Source organism: Echinococcus granulosus (genome assembly GCF_000524195.1).
Source record: "Echinococcus granulosus chromosome Unknown EG_S00105, whole genome shotgun sequence".
NCBI classification, from domain to species: domain Eukaryota; kingdom Metazoa; phylum Platyhelminthes; class Cestoda; order Cyclophyllidea; family Taeniidae; genus Echinococcus; species Echinococcus granulosus.
In genome coordinates, this window is record NW_020170485.1 from 104,077 (window position 1) to 128,601 (window position 24,525).

Here is a 24,525-nt window from a genome sequence, read left to right on the forward strand (position 1 = left end):
TGATAATTCAAAGATCCCATCTTAACTTGGACGATCCTCGTACTGAGGAAGCAAAAACAAGCACATAATTCAACTATCAAACACTTATACTACTTGTGCAAAATAAGTAGACACAGGCCAAACGTGACCCACCCACAGACATTGTTGAGATCAGTGTCGGTGAGAAGACGGGTGATGAGTCGTGTCCAAAACCCAGCGGGCACATAGGCTAACGCGTAGACACGCAACACCTCATTAGCCCGCGGTGCAGCACGCAGCCTCCATAACGGCGTCTGAGGCTGTAGGAGGGTGGTGGGCCAGCCACCTCGAGGGGTGGGACGACGCGTTCGATCGTTACGTTGAAAGAACGATGTGGCTGCGGTCGTACTGTTAGTGACAGTTTTCGGTTTACTCAAACAGAGACCCCGTGGAACTAGATTGTTCTAAAGACCGTAGTATAGAATGCAACAAGGCTTGGGGGAAGTACTGCAGCTCAAAAATTAAGCGCTTAAGAAATCAAAAATAGGAAAAGTCCAAAACACGCTTCATTCAAAATCAATTAAAATGCCACTCCAAACCTACCTGCCAGGCAGCAAACTTCGAGAAAATGTTATGTCGACGAGAACTTGTTACTGGTTCCGAAGATTGGGCTAATTGGTCCTGAAGATCGCTGGCTAATACCGGCTGTAATGGTGAAACCGAAGCTGCCCACTTTTTTCCCCGTGGAAGGGTAAAAACTGAACAGTTCAGGGGATCCGAATCCCTTAACAGTCCTTCCAGCTCCACCTCTCCCTCTTTCTCATTATCCATAACCAGATTCAAAGGAGTAATTCGAATCTAGAGTAATTGAATGGAAAGCCTGGAGGGCGACCTACTTGTCTATTGGAAGCAACAATATTTGCTGAATTTCTAAGAGGCAGCAAAGCAGGCACTAGAAGGTGATGAGAGTCAAGTGGTGCTGCCAGCTCAAACTTAGCTAACAGCCCGACCAGATAGGTGAGAGCGAAAGATATTTCCAGATGTTGGAAACGATGCATTATACGATCCGCGTCCACGGAAGAGGCCTCAGTGGAAACCATAGGAACGACAAGAAGGTCCTTTAAACGCGAAAGCTTCAACACACCTATAGGGGAGGAAAAAGGAAACGCTATATCGCATGGTTCGCCTACACATTGATAACAAATGTGCATTCAGACTATCATCGAAAGTCTTCGTTGTTGTTAGCAACGTCAAGCAGACCCATTGCAAAGCAAAAAAAACATAGCCAGTTGAGTAATACAGAAAGGCAACTCCCATAGATGTATGAATATGCTAAGACAAGAAAATTGTGTTGACTTTTAGCAACCATCCTAACTTCAAGCTCCGTAGAAGGCTCGACAACAAGTTGATAACTAATTTAAAGGAAGCCAAATGAGACACTTACAGTGGTGAAATGAGTGTATATTTGACAGTGCTGGTTCACTACCATCTAAACCACCAGAACTTCCAGTTTCAACGAAAATACCTACAGACAAGCGTGCTTTACAATATTCCCAGAAGTAATTCATACAACAGCAGAGAACAATTATATAAGCACAAAATAGGTACCAGCTCGAGTAGGAGCCGTGCTCGGGGTGATCAGAAGTCGCACTAGAAGATCACAGAGCCAAATGGGATCCAGAACAACGGCACGACTGAGATTGGAAAAATAGAGAAGATGACCGATTTCATGGAGGAAGGTCAGGGCAAAACGGACCTCCTCGGAACTGTCAAATCCGCTGCTTGCTTGTAGACGGCTATTCACCTCGGTTCTAAAAGCATCGAGATCAAAAGCAATAATCAAAGGGTCAATGAAATTTGCCCAAAATAGGTGGAAACAAAACAAAAAAGTTAATTGGATAAAAAAGACGGACGGATAAATGAATTTCAAGTGGTTGGACGGAGGGAATGGATGGGTGAATGGATACGAGAGAGATGAATATAGGACAGATGTCATTTGCCCTGCGCTTCTTAAACACTTTTCCATAAAACCAATAACGTTTTTCTAATCTCTACACCTGTTTAATGAGAATGCATTTCACTTCCAATTCGACTATTGTGTTATAATACCTAAATTACCATATTTATGACCAAAGATTTCTTATAGTACGTCATGCTATTCGGCTTTTCAACTGAATGAGCACGACGAATTGCGCTATAAACGAAGTTGGCCAATCAAATAATCAGTTAAAAAATCAACCAATCAAAACCTCGTGTTAATCCACATTGAGCACAACACAAAATATCTGCGTTTGTGAAAACTGACTTCATTTGGATATAAACATCAATAAGAGATCAAAGCAGGAAAGAGTTAATTCCACCTAAGTCTCTAGATAATGTGACAAGTGCATACCAGCTCATGATCAAACGATTTCCTGACCAGGTAAAATGACCCAATCAGAGTAATCACTGAGCCAAAGAGCAGGAATCAATTGGACAGTGGATACATCCCCCAAATGATCTTTAACTTACACGTAATCATCCAGACTGACAATCGGTGGGATGCCAACACGATGAAGATCACTTGCAAGGTCACGCGTGACTTCCTCCAGCTCATGATACACCAGCGGTACAGGGAAACTCAACAGCCTTTGCCGGCCCGGTTCAAACTTCGCACCAATTATTGGTTTTCGAACTGCAAAAGGGTGAAAACTAAAATCGGACCCCTCAAGTTAAAAGTCAGCAACATATTTACTTTACCAGCTTATGGCAACCATGCTTGAGTCTGATCACGTCTCAAAAACAAAGTGGTTGAGCTTAAACCAGTAAAATAGACGCCTATTGTTGCTAGTCTCATCGCAGACTTTAGTTTTCAAATTACGCAACCATAAATGGGACGTATTAGGCGCGTACATGGTGGCCGTAGATAGTTCGCGGAGTGGTGAATCGCCGTGACGAGGTGATAAAGAGCCTCTCTGTTGTAATTGTCAGAGGTACTGTAACGAGAATCCACAAGGAAGTGGCCGACGATTTGTTGTGACAGGCCCATCGAGGCGGGGTCAGTACACCGAATAAAGCAGCGTTCAGCTAGGTCCGAAACCTCCGACGATGTCGTTGCGTCAGCGTGGGTGGCAACCACCAGAACGGGTGCGTTCGATGCTCTAGTCTGAGGTAATGGGAGAGGAGAAAAGTCACCTTTTGGTTCAATAAAGCTGGCGTCTTTGGTCCAATCTATACGGTCATATTAGTGCCCGCTAAGACTTACATAGAATTTACATAGAATTTTATGGGTTTCTGGATTTCCTACACAAGACCGCAAAATATCAATGCGGTAGTCGACAATGAAACGGTGGAGAGGGTTTTAAGCCCTGGATCTTGTCTAACGCTAGAGTCCGCCCCTTCTCATACAGTCTGCGCAACCTAGAAGTGGATAGCCAAAAAGTTCTGCTGATCCTGTCAGCCGTCTGGGTCCCTTGATTCGCATTCTTTGAGCACGCCTATGTTTGAAGCGTCATTTGAAGGGATATGGCGGATTGGTGTTGTCGTTGGATCTTTACAATCCCCAGTCAGAGAGAGAAGCTAAAAATCCCAACGAAGACCCAATCGCGTCGTAGTTACACTTTCAGTGTCTCAAGCATTAACACCTACCTGAATAGCTACAAGATGTCTTGCGACCCCGTGAAGAGCATCTGGCGCGTCCATTGCGTTCCATACCACCACGTAGATGGTACTTCGAGACATGGAGAACTGTTGAACCGCTGACATGACACTTTCCACCTCCTCCACCATTGCTGCGATGGGCGACGATGAATGAGCGGATTCAGGACTCTTGAAGTCCCAGACCGTGAAGTTAACCGTCTCCGTCCACTCATTCCGCGCACGCTCCGTGGGACAGTGTCGAGTGATGCTAAGTGGGGTCAAGGTCACACTGGAGGTGGAAGCCGAGTTTTCTGCGTCCTGATAGTTCATTTGTATTTGAGTTATCGAGAAGGAAAGAACAGTGGAAGAAAATGTATTGATACGAAGTGCTTTGCGCTTGGCATCTCCCCTGAGGATGTTTGTAACCCCAGAAGAATGCTTATATCACAAGACTACAGACAGCCAAATTTATAGAACTTTCTAGAAGAAGCTTGTATTCTGTACCATTTCTGGTTGGCCGATCCCCGTATTAGTGCACTTGAGGTGTGTCAATACTTTCTTTGCTGTCCATGTTACTTTAAAAGATGTAAATAGGCCGCGTTGGGGCAGTAAAGACCTCCAACGTGGAGTTCTTGCCATTTTTTGCTCTTCTGGATGGAATAGCAAGTAGTCAATAGCCTTATTCTCCCATTCCAACTTCTCAATCATGAGTTAACGAGCTCGCCACGAGGGTGTCACATAAATGACGCTCCCACTTCCTTACCTAGGCTTGTGTGTCACACGTATGTGACACGTTTATTTGGAAGGAGAGAAGGGAAAAAAGGCCATATTGTCATGCTAGAAGAATCGACCACCTGCTACCACGTTTTTCGTCTCGTACAATCCAACTATGAGAGCAGCCTGGCTAACTTATCGAAACTGCCGTTTTAGTGATACAAAGTGGTGTCAAGACCAATAGAGTTGTCTACAAGGATGAAAGATGCTCCCCAATGACAGCACCTGGCATCTAAAAAGGGCTCTTTTCACTGACCACACCTCCTACAGACGGTTACTGCTGCAAGAATCAAATATTTTTATTTGGTAAATAGGAAAAAGATGAAAGCCAAAGTCAAGTTCCCCAACCAAATACTTAAGAGAATCAGGGTATCTTTATTTCCCGACGAGTGACCACTAGTTGAGTACTGATGAGAAGATGGCTCCATTCTCGCCTATTTACAGTATTTTGCCTGGTCCAGGCCCCACAAGGACTACTGGCGCACGTGCAGCCTATCCATAAGTGATGTTGGGCAAATAAGGGAACTGAGGTAAATTACGAGTTTCAAGACGTTCGAGATTGTTTGGGGATTGAAAACAAAAAAGAGGGCTTCTAAAGGATCAAATCAGGAAAGATATATAAGGTGGCAGACACTCCTATGCGAAAAATGACTTTTAGGGGAGAAAAATATAGAGAAGATCGATGTCAATGATGTTGGTGATAAGGACCTGTTGAAACGTCATCACGGTTGATTTGACCCGGAAATTAGGGGTTCGTATGACCAAAACTATACAAAAATATCATTCAACATTATCTCCTCCCGTCAGGCAGTGCATTATAAAGTCTCCCATCATCACCCTCTGTCTGATGCTGGATAAAAGGATAAATAAATATGAGGGAATTTCAGCCTCTACTTCGTGCGTTCAATGTAAGATTAATGCGCTTAACAGTGAATATGACGCCACAAAGCCAAGATGACGACCGAAACCGTGGACTAAAAAACACGCGACATCAAAAACGCAATTAAAATAAGCATGCCTTTGCGTCGGCACTTCAAGTACCTCATGGACTGCGCAAAAACAGACTTCATTCAAAAGTTCCTTTCGATGCAAAATGTTATTCCTGTTGAGAAAAGTAGTTGTGTTATCATTTAATCTCAACACTTTACAGGACATTTCGCATATTTTACTTCAATTTGAACGTGTCAACTTTGACTGCACATCTAATAAGCACAAATCACTCCTAAGACCTTTGCTACCAACGTCACATATAAGTGACAGCAAGATTGTTCACCTAATCCTAGCGTCACAGATATGTGACATGCATTCATCACTGTATCACCACCGGTCGCACCAAATCACGTGTAGCTAAACAGATTGGTGGAAGTACTTATGGTTCTGTGTCCCCAGTTTTAGAGGTGTATTTAAACCGGTTAATCGGGGATTCGTGACTACAGTTGGGCTTGAAAACCTTCCAGATACAAAGGGGACTAAAGGCAGGATCTTCGCTGGTGTCTAGAGGGTGACTCAAATTCACCAGAATGAACGATGCAGAAGAAAAGTGACTCGAGGTATGGAGGAAGATGCAGAAAACATCAAATTTGAAGTAGTTAAACAAGGGCTCACTTGAACGTCTTGACCTTCTGAACGGAGAAGGGCTTTCAGCAGACTGGTTTTGCCCACTCCTCGTGATCCAATTAACATCAAACGAACTTTGTTGTAGGGCCTTGAGCTGAAAAAAGGGAAAAATAGCAATTCAAAAAGGGCTTACGATAACTTATAGTATGAGCAACTCAAAGAGAAGTAGAGAGTGAATTCCCCTTGCTTCTGATTAAAGAAGCACGATTACATTCAACGATGTGTGGACTATTTGAAACAAGAAACCGGCAAGGTGAAAAGATCAGGGGAGATAGACAGATGGGCTGAATGAGTAATGAACGAGGGAAATGAGCTGAACTGTAGCATACCTGCGCGGCAGCGACTTGAGGTAGTCCAACACTGTCTTGGTGTTAAGGATCGGCATAGCAGGAGACGTGGTGTTATTAGCAGTACCGGCGGTGACTCCATCCGTGAGAGTTGACAGGAGTGGTGACTTTCCAACACGTCGACGCTGATTAATGATGGCGTGTCGACTGCTCTTGCGAACAGCGGTGTCGTCACCAGCTCGGATCTCCCGCACCAATCGCTCGTAGGCGGGTGTGTTGAAGAGAGTCAGAGATTTTAACTTGCCTAGACGCCATAGATCTGGAGGTAGCTAAAATAGAAAGCCTCAAGTGAATGTCACACCGTTTAATTTGATGAACTGGCTTAAACACTATTTTTCGACCTCCAGTGAATCAGGTGATCATAATGGTGATACACGGTCCCTCCTTTGGCCTCTTGACCTCTTTTTAAATCCTGTGACATCCCCAAGGGCTAGCTCTCATGTCTCTCATCTCTTCACTGGAATACAGAAGCTTTTGCTATTTCTATTAGGCATCAAACTGAATCGACTGGTTACGATGGAAGAAAGACGCCTGATGTAAATAACTGAGTCCACAGCGGCTCGATAGAAATGCAACACACCTCGGTCAAACTTGTGCATCCATCCAATTCAAGGGAGGAAAGCTTCTCCAGTCGACACACAGCCGATCCCAGACTGATTAAATTTGTATTTCCGGACAAATCAAGACTTGCCAACTCTGGAAACCATAGCAGCGCTTCTCCTCCGCTCTCATTCTGCAAGGAAATTCAAAAAAATGCGCGATAGTGATGATGCAAAGGATGCTACTTAAAAGCTGTGCGAGTAGCACAGAGAGTTGGTCAACTTCCACACCTAGTAAGAGAAAGTGCCAGTCTGAAGAAACACTTTGAATAAGAAAAAAGGAAGTAGGGGATATAAATCGCTGCAAGAATGGCTAAATATCCCCCTATTAACAACATACACCGTGAGAAGAGACTGGGTTGAAAACGGAGATACAGTTGCCTCGAAGGTTGAGGTGGAAAAGGTGCTTCAGTTGACCATCCAAAATCACCGAAGCTTTCTGCGCCCCGACGTTTGAACTAAAACATATCAAAGAAAAACACATGTGAAAATCTTGTTTAATTTAAGATTTCGTAGGCGGAGAAGAAGCAAATAGGCCAAAATAGACACGTAAGAGAGGAGGCTCCTGTGATATAATTACCAAACACCTTAAACTACTCACGTTTGGAATCCTCCTCCTGCTTCACCACCATCGCCTGCATTTCGTCCACCCGCCACAGTCGAGATGCGATTGTTGGAGAGATCTAGATGAACAAGATTAGGCGGAAAGAGGGCAGGAGGGGGAAAAGGTCCAGTCAACCGATTCCCACTGACATCCAGGCTGGTCAGAGCAGGTGCCAAGTGGACCAGACCTACGCCATCCTGCAAACCTTTCTCATCGCTCGTCTGACGAGTTGAGGTAGGCTCAGCGAGTGGAAGGCGAGGAAGACGGTTGCCTTGGAGCCAGAGGTGCAGTAGACCCCTATTCTGATGACCCACGGTGCCGGGATCATCGATGATGACGGCGGAGGCTGTGAAAAGTGCGTGCCTTAGAAATGTGGGTTGGGTAGTAGATTGATTGGAAATAGCCAAAGATACTTTGTAATAAAAAGTTACAAAATGCATGAAAAGTCCTGTGAAAACAGATAATTAGGGGTATTGTGAAATAGGGTTTCATATGGTGACTGGAGAACTCACCGGAGCTCGGAATTCCAGCATCTTTGGTGCAGTTTAGCATGGTGATAAACTGAATACTATTTGGAAGGTGTGGCAGACAAGAGAGATCCCTTGCTCTGTTCACGTCCTAAAGGCAAGAGAAATTGTAGTGACATTAAACTCGATCATCTTCGCAATGAGATTCAAGTCCATCATTCTCTCATTCATGCCTCAGTGGCGGATGATTTCAAAGTGCTCAACTACCACAGTTTGCGACACGATGACCAGCGTCGAAGCGTGTATAACACAACAGCAAGCGTCGAGAACAACGCTCAAAATTGACTCACCGGGTCAGGAGGTGATTCAGATCGGAGCACGGCCGCACTCAAAACCTCCTCAATTGAGGCTCGCGGCAGTTCAGTGAGGCTATTCGCACTCAGATCGAGACACTGCAACTGTCTGGCCAGCCACATTTGTCGCGGCACACTCCGCAATTGATTACTACACACTCGAAGGATGGATAGACGAGGCGCGAAAGTCACTCCACCGAGAGCTCCACCATTAGGTTTGACAACTCCGCTCTTTGCGCTGGCCAATCTATCGCGCATAAGGGGAGTTCCGCCTCCTTCATTAGCTCCAACCACAACACCAAAAATCCAAGGAGGAAGAGTGATGAGAGCATTATTTGACAGATCTAGGCGGGTCAAACTCGGAGCTAAGGTTGTATTTGCGGTGAAGACCGACGCCAGTGAAGCAAAATCAGGAAGCGCTACGATGTCATTGTGACTGAGATCCAAGTCCTGAGACCAAGAAAAAGGAGTGAAATGGTTTTTATTAAGTCTACAAAAAGCACTCTCAAAAGACTACTACCTGTAAATGAGGTAGCTGAGTGAGTAAACACATGGGTATTCTGGAGATGGCATTGTTTGAGAGATTGAGTTTGGTGAGAGCCTCTAGGGATGACCAGGAGAGCCAATCAGTGAGAAGGGTGCTAAAAATGTCTGGATCTCGAGCATCAGCATTGAGGTGTTGACACAAGAGACGGTTGGACCAGTCTATCAGCGTCTTATTGGTTCGATGGTGCTGTTGAAAGAGCAAACCCCCAACTAGGTTGTAGCGTTGAGAATCTAAGAGATAATGCAGAAGGGCGTTTTCGACGGATGCCTTTCGAGTTTGAACGGTGGAGAGGAGACAAAGCATTTTTTTGGCGAGCTTAAAGGTTTAAGAAAAGAAATCAGATAGTATGATGCACAAAAACAGGAATAGAATGGCCTTGGGCAATCAGCACCACGGTACTCTTTATTGGGGTCTCTGCCGATTTCCCCTCCTCTTTAACAAGCCCTCATGTCAGAGAACGTGGATTGAACTGGGTGGAAGTGATTTCGACTTGTCTTCTACACAAAACGAGCTCATCTTGATCACATAGGAAATGAGAGTCATAGGAGCTGCCAGGCATTTCGCGTGCCAGTAGATGACAGACAAAAATTTGAAAGACCCCATTTACGTAATGATATACTTGGTCTTCGGTTCAGGTTCATAACCTGCCAGACCCTCTGCTAGGACAAGTGAGCCACTTCCCCCCGTATAGAGTCTCGTTGGTTACCTTCTGGGATCTAATCAAAATAAAGCGAATACCAACAAGGGGAAAGGAATAACTGGTTTTGTTAATCGCCTCGGACAAAGTTGATAACACCCACCAAAGGTCCTTCGACACTCAAATGGTCTAGGCAGCAAGCCAGACCAGCTGGACTGCAGAGGAGACTTGCATAGGCCTGATTCGCCAGTGGTTGAGCCTCATCAGTGACTGAATCTGATTTTATCGTGGAGGCATCATCGTGGTAACAGATGGTGGAGACGGCGGCTTCTGTCAACCAATCGGCATAGTCCTCTGGGGCCTCCTTCACGTAGGTCAGGAGACACTCGACCAGTTCTGTGTTTCTGCAGCAGAGGTAGGTGAGAGATTAAATTGAGTACACAATTTAATGAGTTTTTGTGTTAATTCAATCGGCCTGGGCTTGAACAATTTTCAAGGACTCGGGACATCAAAGTTTGGAGCTTAACCAATTGGTAATGTTAGGACCGCATCTTAGCAGAAACAGAGATCTCTCACCCCGTTATAATCGCTAAATGAAGCGCATTGAAAGAAGCATCGAGGAAGTATTTGCTACCGCCACTACCGCTGTCGTTGTGTTGGATAGGTAGTACCACAGAGTTCGCTCCATCTTTCAAAAAGTGCCACTGAAGATTCACACTGCGAAGAGCCTCCACCATAGAGATGGACTTCAAAGATGCTGAGGCTGACGATGCCATCACAGGAGATTCCTCCACCCCCACCTCCTCCTCCTCCACCTCTTCATCCTCATTTCCGACGCTCGGGTAGTCAAGAATAGCACGAACACAGTCAACGTGGCCGTAGAAGGACGCTATGAGGAGGGCTGACAAGCCGCAGTCTTCAACGATGTCCAAACTGGAATGCAGAAAGAGATGCTGGTAATCAAAAGCCTTCGTGCTTTATCGACTCAAGAAAATATTATTTCATCTCTTCATTTAGCCAACAGCCGAACCATTTCTAGCTCATATTCATTGTGTCCCACATTACTGCGTGCATCCGCATAACAATTTGTCGACCCATCCGCTCATCAATGTTTGATTCACTCAGAAATAACCCATTCCTGAGTCCCTCCATTCGTCTATTCCAAATCTAGTTGCCTACCCTCTCTTCCATCTACCACAAGTACACGCACCTTCTAACCCATCACGGATCCATCCAACCATATTACATTAAGTCTACCTAAACCTGCTTGTCAATGTCCCAATCCCTTTCTGAATCACTTGTTTATCTGTTAATTAAGGTCGTCAATCCCCTTCTCCGCCCGTCGCCGCCTTGTCGATGCTTTTCTCTTATGCTACCAAGTAAAAGGCCTAAATGTGAATAAGACTTAATTAAGGAGCCATCTAGAGATAAACCCACCTTAAGAGAGACTTAATTACTTGAGTAATTAAGTATTACCGACTTGATTTGATGGTGATATTATATTCTAAGCCATTTGTGGTTGACATTTGCAGTGCAATTTGGTAATGATAGCTGGAACAACTATGCACTTGACTTGCTCCTCACTCATCTCTACTCAGGCTGTCACCTAGACAACTTATCTCCCGACTCCTCTAAACGTCTATAATACCTCCGATTTGTCTACATTTAGGTCATTTACAACTTCTGTCAATCTTTCATCCATCCCTACCTCACTTACTCATTCATCTGTAGTCTACTTCCAGACTCGAGTGTCTCAAAACTCCTTTAGAAGCCAAGAGAGCACCACACAATGAATTTTATCAATCTGTCAGTCTACTAATTCCAATTTAGAAGAATGGAGGAGCGGGAGGACGAAAAAGGGGTAATAAGAGGGGATTCAATCGGAATAAAAAAGTGAGCATTTCTTACCTCACGTTGTTTGAGGCGAGAAGAGCAGAAAGCATCTCAAACCTGCCAAGAGCGGCCATCAGATGCACAGGCAGGATGCCTCCAGCGCTCGGTAGCATCAACAAGTGGGGACCCACCTTGGAAAAGCAGGGAAAAAGATTAATCGAGTTGTAAATGAGGCCAAAAGCTACCCTTTTTAGACGGCTCACATAAGATAGGTCAAAAACCTCCTAGGTTGATCAACTTAGGGGAGCCAAATCTTCCCATTATTCCTGCTTCAAAAGATTTAATATATGAGAACTTTGGGGAAGAACCCTTTCCGTCAGTAATTTAAATAATATGCAAATCAATTCTTGCAACATAAAGTTGCTTTTGATAGCTAAAGGTACCTTTAAAATCTGTAAATGATATCAGTTTTCTGGTAGTGGTCTTAGTTATTTTTCCAACGAATGGTCTTGGCGTGATTGTTTACCAAGGACTTGGTTATTCATTAGTATACAGTAACCAAAGTAACCTAGTTGACGAGTGATATTCAAATAAAGTTGTCATTTTTCTTTATCAACCAAAAGGGCAAAAAATTTCCCTTATTCTTAATCCTGACTGACCAGTTTCAACTGAAGGAGTCTCAAGCACCACTATTTAAATGCCCTCTGCCAGACAACTAACTGATTGGAATACAGTTACTGCTTAAGTTTAAAACAATCTTGAAGAAATACAGAAAAAGGAATCGGAAATATGTATTGAAAACCCCCTTAAACACCGAAATTTCATAAACCAACTCCGTTTTCAGCCAATCGTAGCAACCCAACCATTTGCCGCCATTCTGATTGGTTCCCTTTAACCAATAAACAACTGATAACGTAACTTTCCAAATGCACTGCCACTATTGATCAGGCCAATATAAAAACGCCTTGATCACACCACCTATTCATCCATGTCGCCTTCAAGACACACCACTAGCTGCTATTTCATGTGTGTGCTTGATTCATTGTCGGCTTAACGCACGTATGCCACTCCACACAAGCAACCTGTCAGGGCAGTTCTTACCGACTAGTCACTAAACAATCACCTCCGCATCAAGAATACTTCAGTTTCACTAAGGTGGTTTAATTCCATTTAGTCATGATTTAATCATACTTGAGATTATTTAAGTACGTTAAATGCGAGATATTCTAACGGCTAAAGCGAGACCACACTAGCAAAAATGAGAGTTAAAGCAGTAAAAAGCTCTGGTTTCGCAAACAGGTCTTAAAAGCCGTCTTAGAGAGTTGGTCTGCATGGAAAGTGCTTCAAGGAAGAGGAGCATACCAAGAGTAGCGATAGTGCTGAAATAGAACATGGCGCGCCGAATTTGTAGAAATGTGCCAAGAAGTATGCATTTTATAAAAGCGGAATTCCCAAACAAATTGCGACTTATTAAAAAATACCATACATTTTACCATCGACTACATCAAAAAATAAAAGCGTTTTAGGAAACTCCCTGATCTAACCAGCAAAAGGACCATGTGAACTTATTTCGCTAACTTATGATCCACTTCAAGCATTTGGCCGTCGAATTTCCAACCTTCAAGACGGGCAATACTACCAGAGGCAAGTAAATTATTGCTATTTTAAGTGTACACAGTAAGGTGAAGTTTTGCCATAACTTCGCACCTAGCGTCATTCCCAGGACGAATCGAGGTGTCAGGAAGTAAGTACGTTCTCGCGACACCAGTGAGACGCAAGCTTTCAGCAGAATTCCACTCTTGTAAAGTGCTTTGGTCCATGAAGGCAACAGCCTAGTTTCAGGCGCCTCCGTTTCTGCCACACCTTTATTTTCCGCTTGCCTTTTTTGGTCCGCATGCCATTGTTAATTGGTGAGAAAATATGGAGAAATACTGAAGCATATGGAAGATGGAATGAGACAGCCCAAAGTACGAATCGCCTGAAGAAGGCTTCCTAGCACACATTCAAGTCGCATTGAGTAGATGTAGGCAAGAAACTAGCAGAGAAACAATTGCATCTACAGCACACCAAATGCAAAGCAAATACACCTTCCAGGGTGGTGAGATGTGCCGGGGATAGTGAATTATGTAGGGGAGGGTCATTTGTCATCAAAAGTCATTTAGGAAGCAGTAAAAAGTAGCAGGAACACTTTTATAACTTACATGAAAAAAGTGCTGAACAAATAAATAGTTTCGCAAGTTTTACTTTCATTTGGTGCTAGAAAAAATGAAGAAGCTAAATAGAGTAAACAAATTGCTGCCGCTTAAGCACTTTAGAGAAAAAATATGGTGCGTTTCGCCCCCGGAAGAGTAGGCTCAAAGACGCTGCTATAAGTCAAGAATTAAGGGTGTTTCGACAAAAAAACAGTTTTTACACCTGGATGTCACCAGAGTTTAAGACTACCGAGAATTCGCCTAGAAATGACTACTAAACGTCAACATCGACAACCACCACCTTTCCTATTAGTAGACTGCAGAGGGCTTTTCTACAAAGGAAACCTTTACCGATATTCTCTGCTTATGCCCGTGTACCTAGAATAAGGCTTTAGAACAGAGAAACGCAGTCAAAATAAGCATCGTCTTGGTTCTGAATATGGAAAGGCCTATGGGATGAACCAAATGTAAGAGCAAGATGGAGCAACTTTGACATAAAAAAATCTATAACCTTTAAATGCGAAAACACACTACTAAGTAGATCAAAAAAAGCCATTTGACAAATAGGGCTTAAATTTATCCGAACTTTACAAAAGCTGAGTAATTCCGGCGAAAAAACCATTTAATTATATGAATTCAGAAGATCAACTAAAAATTCCAAACCTTTTAAACTTTTAATTAATTCAACTTAAGTGGTTGCTTTTTGACTAGACCTTGCCCTTAGCACCTCCGAGGCGGAGGATGCCCTGCGGGCCCTACGTGGTCACTTCGAGGGTTTAATGATTGGTTCCTCGCCACTGTGACCTTGAAACCGGCCAATGAGAATAGCAGCAGTCTCAGTGCAATAGAATACCTCGTTTTGTCGTACTCAGCATGACACCCAGGGTTCTCTTAATTTTGCGGCCTAGGTGTTAATAAAATTCACGCAAATTCAATTAAATGATGGAAATTCTTTAAAGCACTTCAAGGCTAAAATCATTGGGTTTTTTGCTTCCGCACCCACAGGTACGAAATCAGTGAAAATTAGTAAAATTGGCCAAATATGAACCACTCCGACAGCATCACCATCAAATAACAACTGTTCAAATTAAATGAGAGCGCGAGACACAAAGAATGGATAAGAATTCAGCACTTCAGCGACTAATGAAGACTATGAAGTGAATGAGTGCCAACCAGCTATTTTAAAAGTTGGATTCACGATTAGTTTATGCCTCTCGCCTTGAAACACATGACTGCAGCCGGTGGCTTTTACAAGGCGATGAATTCTTGAAAGTTTACATCGAACCGCGGCTTAGCATATTTCCTACCAAAGTTACCTGTTTATGTCATGTGTTCTCTATCAGTTTAGAGGTGGTAACTATAGTGACCAAATCGTGTGTTACAATCAGATTAGTTAAGTTTAATGCTAGTGAGATAGATATAGGATGTTCTTGAGTCGACAGTAATTAGATTTCCTTCCGTCATTAAGCAACAGTTTAGCTGGAAAATATAACAGACCTTGTTATATCCGAGTAACAAAACAGTCGGATGGGTAGCGAAAGTAGATTAGGTACCAACATCCTGCTCACGGACGTACCCAAATATCACTTGCTCTGGACTTCCAAGGAAACATCCTGGATCGGTCTGACAGTGATACAAAAACGGATTTAAGTGGGTAATTATTATCATACACCCGAAGATTTATTATAATAATAGGTGGTTGAGGTGAAACGACCAATTTGAGCCTCCAAACGCGTGAAGCCTTCCAACAAGATGGAATCACCGATCGTTCCGTACCCATGACCTTAAAATAAGTCAGCACATTTTATGCCTTCCTGGGTGGCTATCAAAGAGCAATTTTTCGCATTAGGTGCTCTAATCAAAGCTTTCAATTTTAGCTAACACTGCAACTACCTTAACCGAACAATGGGAGGAATAAGAGATTAATTAATGCTACTGGTGATCTCTAGATTAGCAAAAAATCCCCATCTTTAACCAGACACTTAAAAATTTAGTACTTAGGACTGCAACCACCTTGACTAGGCGACTGAAGACATCACCAGCCAGGAGATTCCTTCGAATCGCCGCTAGGAGAGGGGTGTCGTCTTTGGCGTGTAGAGCGACTTCCAACCACCTTGCTCCACTGGGGCCTCCAAGGCACCATTCTATAGGATTTGCGCGTTTCTCTTCCACTCTTCGATTAATACCATCAGCAGTGGGAATTGTCGAGGAAAGGTGACTCTTGGAGGGACGTGGGATTGCCTGCAGACGAAATCCAAAGTCCAAAAGCACGTTTATTATGGCGAAATCGCCCCTCTCAATGGCCCTGAAAGAAGCATAGGGGAGAAAAAAATGCCAACACGAGGCTCCAGCTATATGTTCTTATGAACCGCTAATATTCATGTGTATGATGAGTGGTAGTGCCCTAAGGGGAATTCGTCGCGCTCATGAAATCATTGGGCAAATTGGACTAAAAATAAAGTCAAAATAAAATGATCGGAAAACCCCTCTGGGATAATAATACTTACTAACAGACTGGCTCCTTCGTATATCGTCACTCACATAATCAACATACGGTTGAGATAGCGCTGAGTCAACTGAGCGGCTACATTCCGAGTTCGCCGAGCTAGAAGGTCGGTCTCAAAGATGGCCGCTTCCCCACCTACCCCACGAATTTGTTCCCCCACTGTGAAGATAGCACTCAACGCCTTTTCAGCACCCTCCGCGATCATATTAAAAAAATTGCGTCTAGACGAAATGCTGTGGCGTTGAAAAGATCCTGCAGAACTACGGGGACGTGCAAGAATTGAATCTGCTTCCATGGAGAGGAAGGTGAAGTCGTGAAGGTCTTCGAGTTCAACAGATTCAAGGTGAAAAGAGAGGTCAGTGTAGCTTCGGTATGTGCAGGTAGACGTAGTAAAAAGTTCCAAAAGGCTTTGAAGAATATCCGCATCACCGGAGACTGAAGCTTCTTCCAATTCTAACGAATGATCAGTACACCAAGTGGCCCAACTTACTTTGCAGGAATTTCGCTAAAGCAAAAACAAATACTCTAGCAACTTTAGCAATAAATAAGTGACAAGTCCAAAAATGGTATCTTTACTCACTCCAGGAGGAAATAAGAAGACAAGCAATGTCGAAAATAGCAAAATCAGATTCTGAGGTTGAACCAAAGAAGATATTCAAAGTGTCATGACAAGTAGATGGGCATCGTTTAGCACAGCACAAGGCTAATGCACCAGCAGAGAGGAGTATATCACAGGTACGCAGGTCTTTGGTGTGAATCGCACGATGCAAGATAGGCTATGGTTAAATTGTAGAAATAAAACATTTATTTGAAAACGATGTGCATTCAAGAAATCAAGTTGCAATGTGATTACGTACCACGCACAACCCGTCATAGTCAACCTTCTGATAAAAAGGAAAACCTGCAAGAATCGGTGCTACTTTTACTTTCTAACCTTTAGTTGATACCGCAGATTTGAGGAATTGATGTTTATGCTGGGAAACAGCCACATGGGAAACAAAGCATAGAGTGTCAACATTCTCGAAACAAGGAATTTTTTCTTCAAGTTCTGACCATAAGCCCTTCTCTATACAATCTGATAAAGCTTTATCCGCAGAAATATTCATTATTCTTAATCAACCAATAACTTCACTGACCCTGATAACCAATAAATTTTAAAAGTAAGGGTTCATGTTAATTTATATAAACTTTCAGTATTTTTCGGTAGTGCACCCTAAATGCACAAACTTTTTTTGCATTATCACCACAACTCACTTCTGTGCAATTTTATACACGGAGCGCATTGGCGGCTTTGCTAATGCACTCGTTGTTGCAATGCGATTTTGTCTATATCGGTATTCCTTATCATTTTGTAGCTGATAAAAAATACTAAAAATTTGTGCAGTCAATAGTTATTCAGATTAAGAGACCTTTTCAAAAGGGTTCTAGTCCCATATTTTTTTAAGATTTGGCCTAACTATCCTATCTTCCTATTCGGCTTTGGGTGTCTGCGCCGAACAAGTATTCCACGAAATTTTTTTTAATCTTTGTAATAAATTTGCACCACTAAGCTTGTATGCATGCCGCAAAACTAAATTAATGTAGAGTAGCTGAATCCAGCGTTTACCATCATTTGCAAACTAGATTAAAAAAGATTCACTGTTTTTGCGCCGGTCAAGACTAGATGATACATCTCGATATGAGCATTTCGAATCCCATTTGGTATTTGTAAGAGAATTGGTCTAAAACTGGGGCCAATCAGTCAATGGCAAGCCCGAAAATGGTTTTACGGGGCAGTTTCGGATCTGTTCCTTCCTGCAACTTTGTTCACCTTTATAGTACTGCCCACTATCCTATCCGTGATTCTATCAGCTAGTCGAGACGATGAGGAAGTATCGTCAATTCATGCAAGCATCGTTATACTGGTACCGTAGGCAGGACCATAATGGACCTTTCCAAATTGTTCGGCTCTGATGACGCTTTACTTGCAGGAGAAGAGATCGGAGTAATTGCCAGAGGCGAACGACAGGTTTAACGCTTCTGTTTAAGAACTCCGCAGATTTGGCTATCCGTGCGAAAAATGCTTCTTCCAAGACCTCAAGATTCTGTAATGAGTCACACACTTTGACCTGATTCAATTGCCACTGATATCAACGCGGCATGGTCACTTTGCTCCTCTACCTTCGTTATCGTACCCTTGGAGGAGTGGAAGACATCTTCAACCGCGTAATGTAGGACACTACAAAGAAAGTTTAATAGGGAAACCCGAGCTTTCCTCCCCGACAATGGATAATACCTTCGCAGTCAAGACCTTGACCCAATCTACCCGCTTGCCACCTGAAAAGGTGCGTTCAAACAAACACGTCTCACAATCATCATCTTCCACAACGCCGTGGGTGGTAGAAGCTAACCAATACCTACCCCCGGATAGATGACCTGACAACCGAATAACAACACCAACACCTAGCCGACCCAATTACTCACCCTCAGCCCTATCAGGTCCAACCGATTTAAACAATCCCCTCCAAAACCCTAGTACATGCTGGCAACATGTCAAAACACACATCCATCGACAGACAGATAACTCCACAAAGTCATCCACAGAGAGAGAGATATGGAGGCAAACTGTCTTATTTACACAGGGGAGACAAGGGGGGACTGCAACAAAATGAGTAGAGGTAGGTAAGGCGATGAGTTGAGCCGCATCACTATAAATGCATTCAATTCCCCTCCCTATTGCCCCAATTCGCCTCAGAAAGGGGGCGTGGCGGTAGCGGCAGCGGCGGAGGAGGCACGGAAGCGTTCAATCATCTGCATCGCCATCTGTCGATGACCCAGGGGGACACTCTCCGGTGGAATATACACCACAGCTCCATTTGCCTCAAGTCGTACTGGTCGCCCCTCCTCTGTGAAGAGGGTGTCGTAGAACCGAAATATCCGTCGTGGTCGATGTGTCGACGGCTGCGTTGGCGGTGGAGGTGGCACACGCCGTATGAAGATTGGAGAGGGTTGAGTAGGAAAGCGCGACAGTGACGGCGGTGGGGAAAGGCGAATTCTAGTCGTGGGGACAGTGATTGTGGATGGATGAGGAGGACGGAGGGGGTGCGGTGATGCGACATGGTTCTCTACCGAGGGCATCGATGTCTTTGGTTGAGATAGTGGTTGGGATTGCGTCTGAGTCTGTAGTGTCGGCGATGTTATTGACACCCGTGGTTTTGGCTTTGGCTTCTAAAATTTGGAGGAAGCAATTATCGTCACCATTATGGATCGACCTCAGAAAAAGTAAAAGCAGGAAAAAGAACGGTTGGTGAGGAATCGGAAGAAATCCAATGAATAGAAGGCTAGATAATGAATTGATGGATCCAGGATAGGTAGGTGGGTGACAGAATAACTAAGTAATTACGGCAATCAGCACGCTAGTACTGACCTCCACTGGCTTGGGCTGTCGAGTCTCGATGTCCTTGCGCAGCAGCAGCCCCGCCAGACGTTCAGAAGCGAGGCGATCCTCCTCATTGTCCTTTGCCTCCTCCTCCAGGGCATTCAAGGAGTCTGCTAACTCGGTCAATGAAGCCAGCGCCTCCTCGTGCAGACGCAGGAGTCGCATGGCGGAGGTGGGTTTTGACTCTGCTTCGACCTCCTGCTCCGCCGCTCCTGCTACCGCAGTCGCCTCCGCCCTCGACGTGCGGGCGGACTTCCGTGGTCGTGGAGTCTGTGATGAAGAAAGACAAATGATGGTGGAAAACCCCGATTTAATATTCGACCACACGGCCCAGTAAATAAGTGACTTAAAGAAGTGAGGTCAGTTTCAAAACAGAAAAGGACAAGGTAAGACAGCGAGTGCAGAAGGGCAAAGCAGACTCACTGAAAAATCCGATTTCCGACGTTTTTGAGGATTCTTCGACGGTTTAGTCTCAACCGCCTCCTCCTCCTTCTTCGGTTTCTCCACTTCCACCTTCACGACCTGCTGCTGCAACGCTGCCGTCAGCTGCGGATCGGCTTGGATTCGCTTCAACACTGCGTCTCCCAACTCTGCAGCAATTTGATCGACGACAGCGCGGAGGGTGGAGCAATCATCATTGCCGGTAGCGGTCTCCACAGTTACACAGGCGGTGGAGAGCTCGATCAACAACCGCCGTCCGGTTGCGAGGCGTGAGGCAATGTCACGTTGAAAGACGTAAAAAGATTCCAGATCGTAGACCACGGTGTCGAAGCAGTGACTCGTATCAACCTCGCTCTCGGCTGCTTTAGCGATCTGTGAGAAAGGCAATGAAGGGGACCGTACTTAGAACCCTAAAAAGGATGATGGATGGAAGGATAAATGAAAGGGCACAGACAACCTTCAGAAACTCAACTCATCATACTCAATGGCTTTACCGCAAAACAAACAAGGTGAAAAGTGCTCCGATTTTGGCACAACTTACTAACTCCCCAACTTCTTTAGCCTTTTTCTCCCCACTCGACTCCTCCTTCACCTTTCCGAAATCACTGATTTCGCCTCTATCATTGGTGGAGGTGATCGAACCATTCTTCACGTCCTTCTCTACTTTCGTAGTGATGATACCATTGCACCGCGGGAGCGCGGAATCTTTGATCACCGTCCCTGCTGCCGCCGCACTTTCCCCCTCTTCTTTCAATCTATCGACAGTGGGAGTCGTTTCGTCCTCACTAAGAGCTTCCCGAAAGGGTGTCGTACTACCGGTGCTAGCACTACTGCCATCGCAGTCAACGTCAGGGTCGTCCTTCTTCAGCACTCCGTTGGATTGAGGATTCACGCCTTTTCTTTCTTCCTCTTCAGAGTGATGGAGCTGAAGTGCGGAAACAGGAGTTGAATGAGACTGGCAGGAGACCAGGAATGATCGCGTTAAGGTATTAAGTCCTATGGGTTCCTCAGCATTCTATTTACACGACATCTCCGATGTCAACTTTCAAGGAATGAAGAAGGCAAGACACCGAACCATTTACTAAAGCTTAACTGGATTATCAAACAGGCAAAAAAGTTGAGTATTCGCGGACGAAAACATCCAACATGATCAGCGTAGGGTTAGGGCTGCACCTCACCGATTCAGGCAAGTTTGAATCCTCCTCTCCGTCTTCTTGGAAGAACTTGGGGGGATTCGGAGTGGGAGCCTCTGAGGTATTTGTGAAAGTTGTTGTGGATTCGGCCAAGGACGCAGAACTATCCACGACTCGCAAAGAGCTCCTCGAGGAATGGCCTCCAGCTAGAACCAGGGAAAAGTAAATGGGAAAGTGAATGCTCAGGGTTCAGAGAGGAATCGGAAATTTACACAGGTTCGACGAAAAAAAGCCAAATAATTAGCCACTCACTCTGCCTAGCATACACAGCCGACGCCGGGACTACACCACAACAGATCTTATTTACAAATGCAAAGTCTGCCAACTTCACGTCCATACTAGGTTGTGCCGGTTCCACCATCTTCCTTCGTTTTGCTTTAGCTTTTGTCCTCCCTTTCACCATCTTCGAATCCTTCCCGGTGCTTTGGAAGGGCTCCATGATGACCGTCAGACTGCGCATCTTCGATTTCTCCTTCTTCATTGCTTTGCGGTTATTGCTGCTATCTCGTTGCTTGCTACAACGGGCACCCAACACCTCCACCTCCCGTTCCATCAGAGTCAGGAGGTGGGAACGAACAAACTGAGCCAGTTTTGGTTCCATCCAAGTGGGCAGACGGCCCACCGCACCAGGAAGCGAAACGGGAGGATCAAGTGTTGGAGGTGGCGGGGGTGGACGGCACAAAGATGATGAGGAGAAATAATCGTCATCAATGATATCGGGAGGGGGAAAACGGTACTGCATAATACGCGGCGTCTCCGAAAGCAGTACCTCAGGAAAGTGGAAAAAGGTGAGACCTCGAAAGGCATCGAAGCCAATGCGAGTGGGACGTATGGTCCCCCAGTCGGGGGTCTTGTCCACGGAGGAGCGGAGGTTTTCACCCGAAGCAAAGTTGCCATTGGAAAGCTGGAGGTGAAAAGAAGTTGGGTAAACTTTTAAATTCATTTAAAAATTTATTCCCACAAAACGTGATCGAAGACATTATTCAGCATTCATCACCACCTTCCAAATAACTACTTAATCTGATTTGACAAAAAGGAGACGAAATGTAGGGAATGCATGGAGTTCCGAGTCTGGTTTTCCAGTCTCTCATTGGCTTTACAATAAAGCTACCCGTAAAACTTGATGCTAGGAGCTGCGCAAAAAGACAGTTACAAACAAACAAAAGCTTCGTGCAACTGCGGCAGCAAAAGGAATAAGCTACTCACCATAACACTGGAAGCAAGGGCAAGTAGGATATGAGCCTGCTGTTGGGCGGTCAGCTCGTGGAATCGTTTCTCTTCTAAGGGGCTTTGGTCCTGGCCGCAGACGTTGAAGAAGGCCTGCGAGATACCGTAACGCCGCTCCAACTGTCAATGAAAGGAGGAAAGAGGCAAAGGTGTTATTCAAATGTCCATCATTTTCCAACGGGGTACATTCTTCTATACTCACTATACCAGAAGTTTCACAGTGACACTTGTAGTTTATCCAGTACTGATGACTTTAAGGAATGAATGTGGATGTACGAATAGCTACCTGGGGCCATTGAAGTATCTATTGAATCACTTCCACGACATACCCGAACAGGATCTTCCATCCTCTTCTCCGTAGGCATGTCCTGATACAAGTGAGCGAGTCGTTCGGCCAGCCGCCGCTCCCACACCTCGTATGGCGGCACTGCCAACGTCTTTACAGTATTTATATGCGAGTTCTGCAGCCGCCTACTGGCCAGTCGCGTACTCTCCTCACCTGCTTCTCCTGATCCCTCCGCTTCATCCTCCTCTACCAACGTCGCCGACGCTGATGATGTCAATCTGGTGTTCAGCGCTTCGCTCCGCTGTTGTTCCTGCTTTTGGTTAAGAGCAGCAATGGCACCGTTGACGGTCTCCCGCTCCCGCGGGGTGTGAAGGAGCCTAGAGATGCAGGCTGAGAGGCAAAGGGATGCCTGAGGAGCAGCACACATGCCCAATTCGAGTTCGATGAGAGAGAATTGACGAGAGGAGGTAGAGGAGGAAGTGGTTAGAGGTAGCATGGCAGACTCCATAGCTGTGTCACCATGGAAAGCGGCTGCAACATCGTGAAAGAGCGTGGTCCCCACTGCCATTGCTTCGCTGAATTTGAGGAAGGGATCCATCAGCCAGAGTAGCTGGAAGGCTTCTAGGAACTGTGGAAAGTAAAGAATGGTGAGCGACCCGTCGACTAATAAAGATGGTTGTAACTGACTCAGTGTTACTTAATTTGCTTTATGATGGATCTAGTCTTCAGCACTACCTTCTCAGACAGATCCTTCTACCTCAGTCCATTTGATCGATGCAACTGATCTAAGTCAACGACCGAAAGAGTTCACTCTAACATTCATGTCTCTGACTCGTGGTCCCAATAAATCCACCAAAGATCTTATTTTTGCACCCAGACTAATTCATACTTGCTGCCTCTCACGAGTGATGGCTACGCGATTGATCGGGGTCACCGAGATCTTGAGATACATCAAACCAATAGAAGACGCGTGTCCTCTCGTCGAAGCGTAATGGCGTAAACAACCAAAGGACCACTAGAAAGAAGGGAGCAATGGAGAGCAGGAGCTGCTGAAATTGTTCTCCTTTCAAATTATTTGAAATGACTTAAGAAAATTCATGCGCCAAACGTTAACAATTATTTGCATAGGGGAGGGGGGGGGTATAAATAATGCCACCGACAATCACTCGTGAAGATTCTGGTTATCCGTTGATAATGCCACCAGAACTGAGGTCTGAAACGACGAAAACTAAATGCTAAATCTTTATTGAAGGGAAGTAGGTCGACTCTATAGTTCTAATGGATGAATAAATGGGTTAGCTTCGGTGCTTCAAATGACTTATGAAGATATCAAAATCGCTACAAAGGTTCAACCAGTCCTCGTTTAAAACGCATTCGTTGTAAAAGCGTCATCGTAGGAGTTGTTTTCAGTTGTCAAGAGCCAAGGGATCGGTATAAGAAGGCGCAAGCCTAAATCAAGCAAACTATGACAAGGCAGTATCACGACAGCTGAATTCTACGGAGGGGAAGACAAAATCGAATATCAGGAGAGTCAGCAAAGAGGCGAGTGAAGAAATCAAATCCGAGGTATGGCGAAATAGAGAAGAAAAGCTGAAGAAGGTAACGAACCCAGATCTGAAGGATGAAGAGCAGCACCAAAGACAGTACTGAGTCGTTGAAACACTTACTGAAAAGGGGTAAAGTAGCCAAAACAGATTAATCAAGACTCAAAGGACTCATAAAATAGAGGAAACAATCCATCGGTAAGGGAGTGAATGAAAGAACCGGGGACAGGGTTGCTCTGTGATAAAATTTCTTGAAGTCAAGACCAGAAAAGTACGACGAGCATCGAAGTGGATGAAAGTGAGACAGGGTCTCCACCAGAGAGACCAAAATATGAAAAATTAACTTCCAAAAAGTCTCAAAACA

The 24,525-nt window shown here is 44.7% G+C and overlaps 2 protein-coding genes across 2 annotated transcripts; both read right to left on the minus strand. All coding sequences in view use genetic code 11, as the record gives it.

Moving 5' to 3' along the window:
- Positions 1-21: 21 nt before the first annotated feature.
- EGR_08391 (Leucine-rich repeat serine/threonine-protein kinase) lies at positions 22-18,247 on the minus strand (the record flags this gene model as incomplete). Its single annotated transcript, XM_024497640.1, has 23 exons — positions 22-42; positions 141-422; positions 562-816; positions 855-1,102; positions 1,567-1,769; positions 2,470-2,632; positions 2,851-3,103; positions 3,586-3,894; positions 5,956-6,061; positions 6,297-6,583; positions 6,895-7,047; positions 7,254-7,371; positions 7,515-7,863; positions 8,030-8,135; positions 8,335-8,787; positions 8,858-9,199; positions 9,685-9,925; positions 10,098-10,454; positions 11,430-11,545; positions 15,560-15,851; positions 16,088-16,557; positions 18,017-18,136; positions 18,227-18,247. 23 exons carry the CDS (start codon positions 18,245-18,247, stop codon positions 22-24), a joined length of 5,265 nt encoding a protein of 1,754 aa, XP_024347944.1.
- A 535-nt stretch (positions 18,248-18,782) lies between these two features.
- Positions 18,783-23,569, minus strand: EGR_08392 (hypothetical protein; the record flags this gene model as incomplete). The annotated part of the gene is made up of 9 exons (XM_024497641.1): positions 18,783-19,259; positions 19,459-19,740; positions 19,894-20,283; positions 20,453-20,836; positions 21,090-21,250; positions 21,357-22,008; positions 22,311-22,451; positions 22,661-23,245; positions 23,507-23,569. 9 exons carry the CDS (start codon positions 23,567-23,569, stop codon positions 18,783-18,785), a joined length of 3,135 nt encoding a protein of 1,044 aa, XP_024347945.1.
- Positions 23,570-24,525: the final 956 nt, after the last annotated feature.